The sequence below is a fragment of the Vidua chalybeata genome, chromosome 5 (assembly GCF_026979565.1).
Source record: "Vidua chalybeata isolate OUT-0048 chromosome 5, bVidCha1 merged haplotype, whole genome shotgun sequence".
NCBI lineage: Eukaryota > Metazoa > Chordata > Aves > Passeriformes > Viduidae > Vidua > Vidua chalybeata.
In genome coordinates, this window is record NC_071534.1 from 40458705 (window position 1) to 40473139 (window position 14435).

The 14435-nt window shown below is 41.8% G+C and overlaps 1 protein-coding gene across 5 annotated transcripts in view; it reads left to right on the forward strand.

The window, feature by feature from the left end:
• PPM1H (protein phosphatase, Mg2+/Mn2+ dependent 1H) overlaps positions 1-14435 on the forward strand; it is a 133517-nt gene that overhangs the window by 104728 nt on the left and 14354 nt on the right. For all 5 annotated transcript variants that reach the window (XM_053942739.1, XM_053942738.1, XM_053942743.1 and 2 more), the window contains 2 exons: positions 7633-7696; positions 9327-9434. In XM_053942739.1, the coding sequence (XP_053798714.1) occupies positions 7633-7696; positions 9327-9434 (172 nt within the window). The remainder of the gene's footprint in view (positions 1-7632; positions 7697-9326; positions 9435-14435) is intronic.

The window sequence follows — 14435 nt, forward strand, 5'->3', positions numbered from 1 at the left end:
TGACAGTGTCCCTCTTTTTGGCCTGAATTTATCTGCTGGCTGATGCCTGTGAGTCTAATTAGCTTAGCATTATTCAGATAAGCTGCATTTCCTAACAGCTTGATTCCAACTTGTAAGAAGTAATTGGAAGTCTGCAAACCCTGTGCTCTAACCTGCTTGATTGCACCTTTTAGCCAAAATAATGTAATTTGCAAAAAGTCATCCTTTCCCTCGTTTTTTTTTTTTTTTTTTAATTAAGCTTTTTTGTCTAGTGAAACATTCTACGTTTCTTCTGCTGAAGAGCTGGCAGTATTGTTGTGTTTGAGACCTCAGCCGTATCCTTTGTACGATCACTAGGGAGAGATCAAATTTTAATTTCATAATTACTTCACGAGAAAGCAACCTTTTCCCCAGTCATGCCTGGTATTAATTTCCTTCCAGCAACTTACATTTTCATAATTTAATGATTATGGGGCACCTTTGCAGCACTGGGCTGTTCTGGAGGAGAGAGAGGATATCATTTTGGAGCAGAAACTGTCATCCGCAGTCACCTGCCTAGCTTTCTGTGTCTGTGCTTTTGTCTCTCGCTCCAAGGTGGTGGGGAGCAGGAGGGGATTTGCCTCGTTGGTGCACACAACTAGAGCAGCTTGCTGGGCTGTGCCTGGGTGTCTGGGGCACAGCTCTGTGATGATGAATGGCTGTTTGCAATGTGCATGTTATGCATCTTTTCAGGATTTGCAGCCCTTACTACAGGAGCAGCAGGAGGCAAGAGTTGACCTGCTGTGTACAGCATGTCTCCTGACGGTGATGAATGGCTCTTTACCCCAAGTGTGCACATGCCACAGGAGCTGAGCCAGAGTCTTTGGGGCAGGAGAAAGCAGAAAGAGGAAAGTAATACTGCTGCAACAAAAGGGAAAGCATAAGTCTGGAGTAAAGCTCTCTTTAAATGGCCTCTCTGGGGTCAAATGAGAGTGATAAGAATGAGGTTGGTCTGAGTCATGTCCTGCAAGAGCATCTCCTTCTGGAAGCCGTGCATCTAAGACCTGTCCCTGCGTGGCTGTGCATCTTCACTTGGGCTTTGCCTTGGCATGGAATCGGGTGCTGCATATGCAAGAGCAAACAAAAGAATCCCAGTCTGTTTTGTCAGAAGGAAACTAAACTGGAATGAGATAATCTTCAATCTGAAAATCCAAGCAAAAACACCCCTTCTTCTTGATAAGGTGAAGTCTCTTTCCACACTCATGCTTTCTCTGGCTTCCCCATCTGCACAAATTTGACATAACCTCAGCTGGGTCCATAGAAGTTCTCTTTCTTTCCCTTATTACCAAAGATTGATTTATGGCTCTGCTTCTGGCTGAGGAAGCCCCTTGCTCCTTGAAGGAGTTTCCAACACTGCTGTGGAATGGTGAAGTCTCTGCTTGCTGTGTCTCACTGCCTCCTCCATCCTGCACTACGGAGGTCTTTCCCAGAAGAATTTGCTTTCTGATTCTTTCTCAACCTCAATCTCCTTTGCTTCCAGAGGATCCCAGCTAGCAAGTGTGGAGCAGGCACTGTGAGTTTAACATGCAGCCTTTGTCCCATCTGCCTCACAACAACTTTTTAACAAGAAATACAGCAAAATACCAATTTACAAATAGTTTTTCTGTCCATCACAATGCACTCCACTGCATTCAGCCCATAGAGTGTTAACAGCCCACTTCCCTTACCCCTCTATCTCCAGAGTAAATTGCTGACACACCTTCCTGTTTGTCTTTTAAGAGTAGAAGAAATGAAATAAATTTTAGTAAGTGCTCAAGGCAGCAAGTTCACTGGGGGCAAGAAAGAAAGGCTTAGCTTGCTGAGGCCATTGCAGAAGGTGAACCTGCTTGATGTGCAGCTGCAGTATCTGCACACAGGTTTTGTCATTCAGTAGTGAAAGCTCAACAGGTCACAAGTAGTGAATGAAAGTGATTGCAATACACTTGCTCTGTCCCTCCCAGCCTCTGGTTTTAAATACCTTCATTACATTTTTTTCCTGATTTATCTTTTTTTGGGCAAGGACCTCTCTAAACACTTGAGATGCTTGACAATCCTGTCCCTGACTTTTCTTCTGCCACTTTCTTTTAATGCTCCAATAGAGGTGAATGGACTAAAAAGTCAGCCACATTCCAGGAAGTGCCTGAAAAATTTCTCATGCTTGAGTCTTTAAACTGGGCTGGCCAAAATGGATAGTTTGTTTTGCTTAGGAATTACTTCCACAGGAATATGTGGTGCTGGTGCTCTCCAAAGTGCAGACTCTGTCTTAGGACTGTACACAGCAGTGAAGGCTCCCTCAAGGTCAGCTTAGTCTGATTTGACCAAACCAAATCAGGCTTAGTCTGATTTGACCAAGCCAAAGATCATAGATGTGTACAAGTCATGCTGAAAGACTCTATTTTTTTTTTTTTAATCTGTAGATTGGTAGACAATTGGCATTTGCAAAATGAAACATTATATACTTTCAGGTCCATAAGAAGGTGTTTCTGAATTTTCTGTGAATAATGAGTTTTTAAAACTTGTATGTTTTCCTCTTTACTTGAAATAAGGCCTGTGAGAGTATCTTGGTTAAGGTAGATCTTCCCCTAAAAACTGTTTTGTGCCCATGTGCATGTGCATTGGTCTTTGATTTGGCTTTGCCATCATCTTTTCTCTTAACAAACATTGCTCGAGTTTGTGTGCCTTAATTATCTTTGTTTATTCTAATTTCACTTCATTAAACAATGTGTCAGGTGAGCAATAGGAGAAAAATACTGAGACACTGAACATTAGAGGTAAACCTGTCTAGAGGGTACTTAGTATCAGACAGTGCTGTTTGGACTTGGAGATCCTGACTCTGCAGAAGCACAAGTGTAAGGACATTTTTTTTAAGATTATGGCTGAGTTGAGACATAAATGGTACAATTCTCAGTGGCTCTGTGCCTAACCTGTACTGCACATCTTTTCTTCTTGATAGTAAGCATGCGCTTAGGTTAGATGCCTGTAGTTCAACAGACAGTACAGATGAACAGTTCCTTTTGGACTAGTGGTTTAAGCTCTGTTACCCGAAGGGTGAGCTCCATTCCACTGATTACTTGTGTGGGAAGGAAAAAAAAAGAAAGAGTTTCTGTCAAGTTTTGTGTTGCCTAAAAATTAAAACATGATTTTCTGTTGGTATGACCAAAGTTGAGCTTGAGAAGGAGGTTGTTTGGATAGCTGGAGTAGTTTTGTTGTGAGTTGGGTTATTTTGGGTGAGGAGGGGAGTTGGGGCAGGTGGAGGGTGTATGAATGACCCTAGGCTTGGTGTTTTTTAGAGTGGTAGCAAATCAGTGCTAGAAATACACAAAATCTACAAGCCTGTCTCAGAGATGACTTTAGCCTTGTACTCAGTGTGAACTAGGACTTTTATGAAGTAGTAGTACTTTCTCTTAGTTGCTTGCCACAAATAGGTTTATTCTATGCTTCAAGCTAAAGCCCTTTGATGATGATTTTCTTTACTCTTCCTTAGGTTTAATTCTCAGTTTACTATTAGGTGTCACAAGCAGAGATGTGAAACACAGACAAACTAAAGCCAAGTTCCATGAAAAAGCAGAGCACAGAGTCTGGATTCCCCTGTCGTGCACAGAACTGAACCTTCCAGGTCAGGGTAGGTTGTGTTTTCAACACCATCTGTTGTGACTGGGGATGCCTATGCAATACTTTTTGTAACCAGTAACCTCACACAGTTTGCCACGAAAGAAAATAGTATATGGATTTTGGTTTTAGTCATCAACTTCTACTCTTACGTGAATTTGTATGTGCTTTCAGAAGGTCAGTTTTAAGAACAACTTATATATGGCAGGAGAACTCATAACACATGTAAGACGTTATCTAGGATTTTGGCTCTGAAATTTGCATAGGGGAACTGACTGGTTTTTCAACTTCTAACCCAGAAATATGCAGGTAACTTTGATAATCTTTTATTTCAAGAGTGTAAAAGCACTAAGGACACCAGCACTCTAAGAAACTTTTGTAGATTGTGTTGTGCATTTAGTAGCTCCTGGTTATTTTTTCACCGTGCATTTAGAGCAATTCCAGTTAGCATATGAGTAACATCATGTCAGTCCTAGTTCTTTTGTTCTGACATCTCTTTTGGCTCCTGGTGCGATTTGGCCTGGTTTTCCAAAATGTTGATCCTGAGTCCAAATGTAACTTTGTGGGTGGTACATATGTCAAGGCCTAGTTCAGTATTTTTGGACAGCAGTAGCATTTCATAATTCTTTTGAAATGAAAAGAAGAAACAAAGTTAACTGAAAAAAATGCAGCTAGATCTAGCTGGGCACGAGCTTGCCTTTTCTACTCCCCACTGCTCCCCCTGTTTTTCCGTTTGGAAAAATAGAGGCTTACGTGGCAGAAGTACTTAACAAGCGTTAGGCTCATTCAGAGCTGGAAGCAATAGCATCGCCTTGTCTTTATTACCTTTCTTGTTATGCCCTGGTGGCCACCAAAACCTCCTGGGATGTGGACAGGGAAGACAGAGAGAGGGAGAGGGGAGGGTTGCAACACTGTGTTGTTAAAGCAGTGAGCTGGGCTGAATTACACAAAGGGCTGACTAAGGCCATGCTGGCACTAAAAGAGCCAAATCACCTCCTCAGGTTCTCTGTATGTCTGCTGCCATATTATATCTTTATATACAGTGCACGGCAGTATAAATGCAACTTCATTATATAAAATCAAGAGAAATAGTCTAGAAGGTTGTAGCCTGTGTGAAATAAAACCACCTGCAAAATACAGGGGGTTTCACAGGGCATGAATGAAAATGAACTTCATATCTTCTTTCCATCTCCCCAGCACAGTTGCTGAGTTGTTAGCTGAAAAGCTGTGCTTCATGCTTCTCCTGCAGCAAACCACACACTAGTATATTATTCACTCTCTTTCTCTGTTAATGCAGGACATAGGTACTTTTCTAGAGTGTCCCAGGTTGCTTTTCAGTGTGTCTGTGCTACCTCTACTGCTGTGGTTGCAGTTCTGAGCATTGTTTTTTAAGTGATGGTAATTTTTCAGGCAATAGCAACATCAACAGAAAAAGTACATTTGAGATGAGTTTGACACCCAGGTTCTAAGCCCAAGAGGTGACAGGCTATGAGAAACCACAAAATAAATCACTGAAGCTCTCTGGGCCTCCCTTACTTAGTTGCACAGCTTCAGGAAGTCAAAGGCTAGCCAGCTGCTCTCCCTAATCTGCTGATGGAACAAGTTAGCTGCAGCCCCTGGAACATGACTTCCCCCAATGTCCTTACACCGAGGTGTCACAGTTGAAGGCCTGAGGGACAGTGGTTTTTTAATGGTTCCCTAAAAGAAGCTGCACTCAGCAGTGGGGAGCATTCTTTTGAAGGACACTGGCCTAAATGATACTTTTTTTCCCTTCTTCCTAAAGCACAGTGTGAGGTGTTGTGCAGGAGAATATAAGGAGAAAGAGGAGAGAGGGGAAAAAAGCTTGGTCCCTGTTTTTGTCAACTTATAGGGCAGTGTAAAGTGAGGGCTTTGGTCTTAAATATTTGTGGTTAACTTGCAAATAATATAGTCTGTATGTAAAGAACGGGCTTGTTTTTTCTTTTAAAAAGGGAGCTGCAAGCAGTTATGCCACATCATCTTAGTTTTGTTTGCTGTTTTAACAAATATGTACAACAATGTGAGCATCCAGTAGGAATGGTTGTCTTCTCAGCCTTGTGGCTTGATTAGTCATTTGACTAATGCCCACAACGGACTCAGCTGATACCCATTTTCTTGGTGGCAGAGCACAACTGGCTCTATGCAAGGCATAATTCAGACTCCTCAAGGATGTTTTCCCAGGGCTTCCAGTACTGTAGGTCCAGTTGTTCATGTTTAGAAACAGTAATTTTTTTGCTCTGCATTCAAACCAGAATATCCAAGTTAGTGAGTGAGGCAGAGATATTTGTTGGAAATGAAGGAACGAGAGCAAAATCCATGACTGACTCCTCCTTCCCAACTAAATGCTGTTCCAGGTTTTAAACATCAGGGATGTATTATCATGTTGTCTACATGTAATAATTTGTGCCTCTTTGTTTGGTTTAAGAGCTAATTTATTTGCCCTCCCCAGTGCAGAACGCCATTTGAATGCCTTCACTGTATTGTGTCTTAGAGAGATAGCCAAATATTATGGTTGTATATTCTAAGATATTCTTGACTGACCCACTGTATTTTGCAAACCTCACCTAGTTTTGGGATTTTATGTATATTAATATTTTTTAGTATGTGAGGGGAGCCCTGCACAACTGTTTCTTCTATGCATTTTGATTGCTTTTCTCTTTTTTCTTGTTCCTTCCTCACGTCCAGAACCTTAAAATAATCCCTTCCTGTGATTACTGGGAAATGTCTATGCAATTCACAGTAAAGCTGAGTCTTGTGTGGGTGATGCAGCATGTACAGCACCATTTATTGATCCCAGGCCTGTGCCACATTTTGTTGAAGCAGGGGGCAATTTGATTACAATGTAGGATTCCACCCTTAATTTTTAATTTCCTTCTGGTTTAGCCTTAACATTGCATAAACTCAATCCCATGTGACTCCCTGGAGCTCAGGCAGCCGTCCTGGAGAGCTACACAGCAGGGGTTGGCAGTGGTTGGCAGGGGATCTGCCCAGCACCTTCCCTCCCCCTCCAGTTTGTGCACTTGGGGTACTTCTGGTATCACCCTGAGTGCTTTGGGCATGGATGGGTCAGGAGGGAAGCACAGCATGCAGGGAAAGGCTGAGGAGGGATGACTTTGTGGTATGAAGGGAAGCATGCCCCTCTGGGGCAATGTACCTTAGCCAAAAAGGTTCCAGCACCTGAACTCAAGAATGTATCAAGCAAACCACAGGACTCTACAGCTTATGAGAATGACTGTCATCTTCTGTTGTTTTTTTTTTTTTTTTTTTCTCACTGGCAAAATTACTAACCTTCTCCCCTCATCAGTGTCAACAGCTGGATGTGTAGAGTACGCAGGCATGTGGTAAACAGAATCAGAGCACGAGCGTTTACTTCTCTTGTCTCTTGTCCATGGGAAAGCTGCTGTGAAATGTGAAACCTCTGACAACCTTGACTGTTGCAGTCAAGGTCAAACGAACACTAAATATCCTAAGACTTCAGCACGTGAAGCTTGTCTTGGTTTCTGTGGTTCTGGAGGGTGAGAACAGGATCAGACAGCTGTTTCACACCGTGTGTACATGTCCTGTCATTGCTCACATTTCACATTAACAGTGTCAATCTAGGCATTGGGTTTGGGGTTGTTTTGTTTGGTTTTTTTTATTTGGTTGGATTTGGGGTTTTTTATGACACTGTGTTATGGTATAGCTGGTACCATATGCGCCAGTATCTTACCTGATTAAGATGTTATTCCAGTTCACCTCTTTATTTGCAATCAATAGGAGCAGCCTGGCATGTTAGATATTTTCCCATCTTCACTTTTCCTTTTGCTGAAATGGATAACTATTTACAGAAAACCTTCCTGCAGAAAAAGAAATTTACATCTTGGTTCAAAGACAGAGTCCCTAGGAAAAATAATGATTTCCGCCCCTCCCCCCCTCCCCATTTTTGAAATCACAGCTACTTGTTTCAGGGCACTGGGTCACTAATTGAGTACAAAAGCTTCATAAATGTTGTTTGTCCTCCCCCCACAGGGCATACAAAACCATTGAGGAAGATGACTTGAAGTTTCCCCTTATATATGGAGAAGGCAAGAAGGTGGGCACATTTGCTTTCCTCAGACCAAAGGAAGAAGGAATTCTATGCTGTTTACCATTCAGTTTAGCCCATGGCAGTCCAGTGTTTTCCACTCAGTATCTCTTTATTTTATCGTTTTGACAGCTTGAAAGAATATCTTGGTTCTGTCATAAATCAGTCTCATGTCTGGGGGTGGTGGGGAGAGCTCAACATAGTAATAAGCATTTTACAGCACTCATTTGTTGTTTAGTTTGCTTTTGTTTTTCTTTCATTGTAAATAGGCTACAATGAGACTGTTGTAAGTAATTGACTTTAAATGTTCCTGTTTCATTGTAAAATATAAGTAGAACAAAGCAGGAAGATATTTAATAGTGCTCCGAGATGCAAAACTCTAATTTAGGAAGAGGAGGGATCAGGGCAGGATTTGTAAAGTATAACACCTTTTAACCTTATCTTCTTCAGCTAGTGTATGTGAACTCACTGTTGAATTTTTCTGATGTGTGAAGGCTGATAGTTGAAAGGGAGAAACACTGTTCTGTTTGTTATGCTTTGTTTTCAGCTCTGTGATTAAGAACAGTGAGATCGTTAGTGTTGGTCCCAGCAAGCTTAGCTAGATGCAGCAACAGGATCAATATAAGGATGCAGTGGTGTCAGTTTGCTGATATTGGTATGCTTGCTGTGTTTCTAAATAGTGCTCCTCTACTGCATTAGGTTCTTATCTCAGTGCAAAAATAGACACTCTTCAAAATTAGTCCATGTTTTGAAGGTTCAGATCTGCAGCTTATCTCTGAATTTTATTAGGTTTGTAATTATTTGCAGAATGTTTTCATGCACATCTTTTTAATTTACTTTCTTATGGCCTTGTGGCCAGGAGTCACTGAGGCAAAATGATTCTGAGTCAGTTGCTTGCTGTTAGTGATGCTGAGCCTCCCTTGCTCAGAAGCTGCTGTGGCTGAGCTTGAGTTTGGGGGAAGTGATCTGCAGAGCACAGAGAGCAGGGTTCCCTGGGTGGCTGAATGGCTGGTCAGTCTTTGGAGCAGCTTTAATGAAGGACAGCCCAGAACCTCTTGGGACACCACTCATGTTGCAGAGGAAGGTGCTGGGGGAAAGAAGTGGTAGATGTGAGGGAACTGCAGACCTGCTGTAGAGTGACTCTCCCTAGAAGAGAGCACTGTGGTCAGTGCTGCTGTCACGTGTGTGTTCAGCAATTTAGGGTGGCCTTTGGCACTTTTCCCTGGTAAAGGGCATATGCAACAATATGTCAATAGAAAGATACCACGGATTTGTTATGTGAATAGTTAAACTCCTTGTCCTCTTTATAAAACCTATACTAATAGTATAATTTGCTGAAGGAATGCTTTCATAGACTGGTGTGGACAGTGAGGTGACTGAGTTGGGTTTCTATAGACCAGTACCTTAAAGATGGTGAGTGGGATATGGATGAAAACAAAGCTTAATAAGGAGAAAAATGGAGATGGCATGAGTGTGGAAAGCTTTGACGTTGACTGGCTATGTTAATACTACAGTTTCTGGGAGAGAAAAGGGAATTCATCCCTAACTGTAGCAGTTACAGAGCAGGAATGTTATCTCATTCCTTATTGACACAGTACATGTAACAAGATTTTATCCCACTGCTTTTCTTTATTTCTAGGCTCGGGTTATGGCAACAATTGGAGTGACTCGAGGACTGGGAGACCATGACCTGAAAGTGCATGACTCCAATATATACATCAAACCTTTCCTGTCCTCATCTCCTGAGGTAAAACAGCCAAGGTTCAACTATCTGATTTGTGAGAGGGAAATAAATTTACTTAGTACGTTTATTTGTTCTTCTCAAATCATCCATTCTGATTGTGATCCAGTCCAGGGTAACATGCTGCCCTTTTGGAAGGTGCAGCATGATAGTTACATCCCCATAGTAGGAACTAAGTTCATAGTAGATTCTAAGTTCCCCAGCTGTGTGCTGATTGCTCCACATCCCTGCAGAGCACTCATTCCTTCTCACTCCCTGTTCTGTGGTTATCCCATAGCCTTGTCATTCAGTGTGACAGACACCACCTCTCCTTCCACCTTCACTGGCTCCAGCTCCCGTAAAGGCCTAGATCATGCTGCCTTCACAGGAGATGTAAATCCGTGTACTGCAGAAGGGATGTCTTCCACAGCAGTGTGGTATCCTGCTTTACACAGAGGATACCAGATCAACTCTTATGCAGGAAAATGCCAAGAGTCATAGGAAGGGTACTTTATGCTTCCATTTCTCTGCCCCTTAACCTTCAGTTCTTTTGATAGTTTTGTGCAAACACCAAATAATGACAGTGTGCATTCCCGAATGATGGTGTTATGAGGAGACTGTGTGATATTTGGGTTAGTTTTAAATGCCTCCCTAATTTTGAATGGCCTCATCACAAGCAATTCCACCCAGTTTGTGACCACTGGAGACCTTGCAGTGAAGGATATTGAGCCTTCCAAAGGGATTTAAATGTATTTGTTAACAAGGAACATGCAAGTCTTGCTTTTTTTTTTTTCTCCCATTGTAACTGCATTCCAGTTCCTACATCAAGGAACAGATGTCACACATTTTTCATAAAATATTAAGCAAGGGCAAACCATCTGATGACAGCACAAAAACAGGCAGCTTTGCTTCCATGGCCCAAATGCTGAAAACTCTCCATTGTCAACTGGATTGCCAAAGTTTTAACCATATCCAGTATTTGACCTTGAATTTGTTGCTTGCTACAGCAGTATGAGAGAATGAAAACACACAAATAACTTCATACTGCTATGAAGGAACCAAATGATTACATTTGGTTCAAAGAATCACCTGCAAAAGTATCAACAAAAGCAGGTTCAATATTAAAATGAAAGCATGACAAAGTTTGTTGGCAGGGTTAACTCTACTACTTAGTAGATGGTTGGAGCACACAGAGAAAAAATTGGACTGAAATCTAAAATCAATCAATCTAAAACTAAAGTTAGCCAAAAATTATCCATGTTGGAGCTGGAACAAAAAAGCTTAAGGGTAAGGAAGAAAAATAAGGGAAAGGTTAAGGATAAAAAGGAGTAAGGGAGACCCTCCTGTTGACTCACAGGGTTCAGAGTAGACTCCCTAGCCAAACTTTTCCCTGGACTTGACCACCAGTTTAGGCCTAAAGGTTTTAACAGCACTTAACCAATAGCTGAATTTAAACAATTGAACAAAAGATTCTATAGAATTTACTGTAAGCAAACAGTAACTGACTTATAGGCTTAACTTACAAATCTAACATATTTAAGACTCTAACAGAGCAACATTCCTAGTTCCTTTACTATAGCATATTTACACTCATAGTTACACAGACCTAAAGGAGTATGTACACAGGCTGCTGTGGTCCAGGAGAGCTCAAAGGGTCTCACTTGGACCACTGTTTATAGGATTGCAAGAAAGTTGGCTTTAGCCATAGTAATTTTCCATTCTTGCTGCAATTTGGCTGGTAACTTTCTCTGAAAGTTTAATAACTTTTTTATAATGTTGTTCCATTTGGGTTGTTATTCAGGTAAGAATAAGTTTCCAAGGCTGTTTGAAAAAAAACAGGAGCTCATTAGACAGCACAAGTTCTCGGGAGCCGACAGTATTTCTAATAAGCTTGAGAGAAGCTCAGCCCAGGTGCTGTTCATCAAGGTCAAGGCCTGACAGAATTTCTGAGGTCATAGTCTGGCCTGAAGAGGGGCAGGGAGGAAGGATGCATCACCACAATCCACCCCACAACTAAAGACGATCTGGTTTACTCCACAAAGTGGTGGTGTGGTCCCCTCTCACCACTGTGCCTGTAAACAGAGATACAAAATTTATATATATTTATATAAATTACATAGTAAAATTTCAATTATAAAAATTAAAATTTTAAAAGTGAAAAGTGCCGAGAGATCCCAGCCCTGAAGAAAAGAGGGAGATCTACAGACAGACCCTTCTTCATGTTTCCTTGCTATCAATTTTGTACTTTCCCCCTTTGAGTGTGTGGTGTCCCTCACTTGAGACCTGCTCCTGTTCTCCTCAGCCAGGCAGGCAGGAGCTCTGCTCTCTTCACTGTGATGGATTTAATGCCAGAAAAATGATGCAATTCTACCTATTTATTTTTCTTTCTGGCTTGCTGAGATCCAGTGTTTCTGGGGTACGTAATGGCTGCAGCACAGCATCCCAGCAATATCATGTCTGCCAATTGCTGCCACAGTGTTTATGTGTGTCTATAAACCAAAGCTTCTCATGGGCTTTTCTGATTTGTGGGGAATGTGTCTGTACATGTTCAAATTCTGGAATATGGCATCCAGTTTGTATGCTAGCCACGTTTCAGGATCTCTTAGCTGCTTTGCAAAAGGGAAGCAAAATTGGCTTTGTTTCCACATCCTCTTAACAGCTAAATTCAGCAGAAATGTATGAGGGTAGGAGGAGGAAAGACAGAGAACCAGCCACCTTAATTTAGAGATATTGGCAAAAAAAAACCCCTGAGTATTATTAGGAAGTGGCATATGCTCCAACTTGCTTTCTATTGCACCTCCTCCTCTTAATCGTCTCTTCTTTCTCTTCCCAGAGAGAGCCCCAGTGCTTTAACTCCTCATGTTTTTCCCTGACTTGTTCTATCCAAACATGGGCAGCGCACCTTGCACAGAAACCAGCATTAAGAAACAACATCTTTATTCTGCCATCTGGGAGGCTTGGCACTTGGAAGCAAAGGCAGTGGTGTCAGGCAGCAGTCATACTTGGTCCCTGTGCGGCATGGGATTTTGTATTGTTTATACAGAGGTAGGGAAGCGCAATGTGTGGTTTCCAGACCTGGAAAAGGGGAGACACAGGTAATTAAGGCACAGAGTGAGTCATGACAGAGGGAAGATCCAAGTCCTCTGGCTTCTGTTTTTGTGCCATAATTGCAGTGTCCTTTCTCAAGTAAGGGGCAGTGTGGTGGGTTTTCTGAACATTTTACTTCCAGCGTGACAAAGCTCTGGTATGCCATATCCACCAATATTTAGCTCAAGGAAAGGTAAACATCCCTGAGACTACATCCAGAAATAGGCATATAATAGTAATTTGAGGGTGGTGTGAAATTATACTTTGACAGAGTGCCAGGTTATGGGAGGAAAAGTCATGCAGCCAAGACTGACAAATGTAATCAGTATTCACTGGCTCAGCTGTTATGAGACCAGATTTGGAGGACTTCTGCAGGTTGGTGAGCTCTAGAGATTTGAACCTTTGATAATGAACTGGAGTAGCACAAAGCAGGCAAGCCATGGCTGAGGCTCTCCGGCATGGAATTAAATATTTATTTTTCATAATGGAATAGTTAATTTGAAAGCTTTCAGCAGGAAATTCTGCTTTTCAAAATTTAGAGCGATCTTGTTGCAGATGAAAATCAGAATTTCATCCCAAAAATTTTTGAATGGCAACTCAGCTATTCGGTGGGGAAAGATGTGGCTCTGATGGCAGCATTTGGCCCTTGCCAGCAAGGAACCCAAAGCCAGCCACCAGAGCAAATGATAAGAAGGTAACAAAGAAGAATTTTGTTTATTCCATAGCGTTTGTAAAATCTTTCTGACAACTCCCCAAATATGTCCAAGGCGACCATTTAGAGTCATATCTGCCTTCTGGAGAAATCCTCAGGATTATGCCATCAAAAGGAACAAGTAAGGCAAATACATAGAGAAGCACAGTATGATCAAAGGGAGTCAAAGTGGTTTCAGGAAGCAAACATCGCACTTAAGTGGCTTCAGGTCCTTGAGGTTATGTCTACAAGAGAAATAAAATAATAATAATAAATACAATTGATGCATGAGCACTTTGATTCCTCAGAAAACATTTGAGAAACTGTTGTGCATCACAGGTTATTAATATAAAAGATATGAAGCTACAGACAAAGTGGAAAGTTGGCACAGTCTACTGGAAATTGGCTAACGGGCAGGAAACAAAGGGTGGCAGTAAAAAGCTAAAAGGAGATTAATTGGTGAATGCTGCAGGGAGCAGTGTTGGGACTCACTTTTTATTATTTACATATAAATTACATGGAGAGTGGTATTGAAAGATCTCATCATTTGCCAGGAAAGCTGCACTGGATAACACTGCGCATAACAGGGACGATACAATTAAGAAAGGGCTTAATTTATTGAAGTAGCTGGGCTGATCAATAGTGCAGGCGAGTGAATGCAGGCTGTTGTTTAGCTGGAATCCCCGGAGGCTGGCTGCTGAGGAGCACCTCAGGTGGCTGCAGGCTCGCATGTCACTGTTGTGAGCGGTTTTCCAGCCGCAGGGACTCGCGTTGGCTGCCTCTTAAAAACAAACCTGGCCAACGAGGCACAGCGCCTTCACAGGGCTGCCATGGCCCTTTGCAGCAGCCAAAGGCAGGGTTTGTCTGGTGGGTAGATCTGTTTGAAATGTAAATAAAAATCATCTCACCTGTTTGTTCATTGTTTGCCCAGAGCAGTTTTCTCGGTGCTCTTGACTGCATGTAGGTAATATGTAATATGAGAAACAAATGCCTGGATTGAAGAAGGATGTTATTTGAAAAACTACATAATGCATGTTCAGAAAGATATGTATGACTATGGGTTCTAGTGGTGTGTATCTACTGTTACCTGTCAGCAGATCTGTAAGTACTAGTCAGGTTAAGTAGTAGTATTCTATCTGTAGGATATAAGGGTAACCAATTGCTTATTGCTGTGGCTTCATGGCTGGCTGTGCTGCTGAGGTTTTTCTGCTTTTTCCTTATAGTTTTTACATTTTCTGGTTGCTAATGTC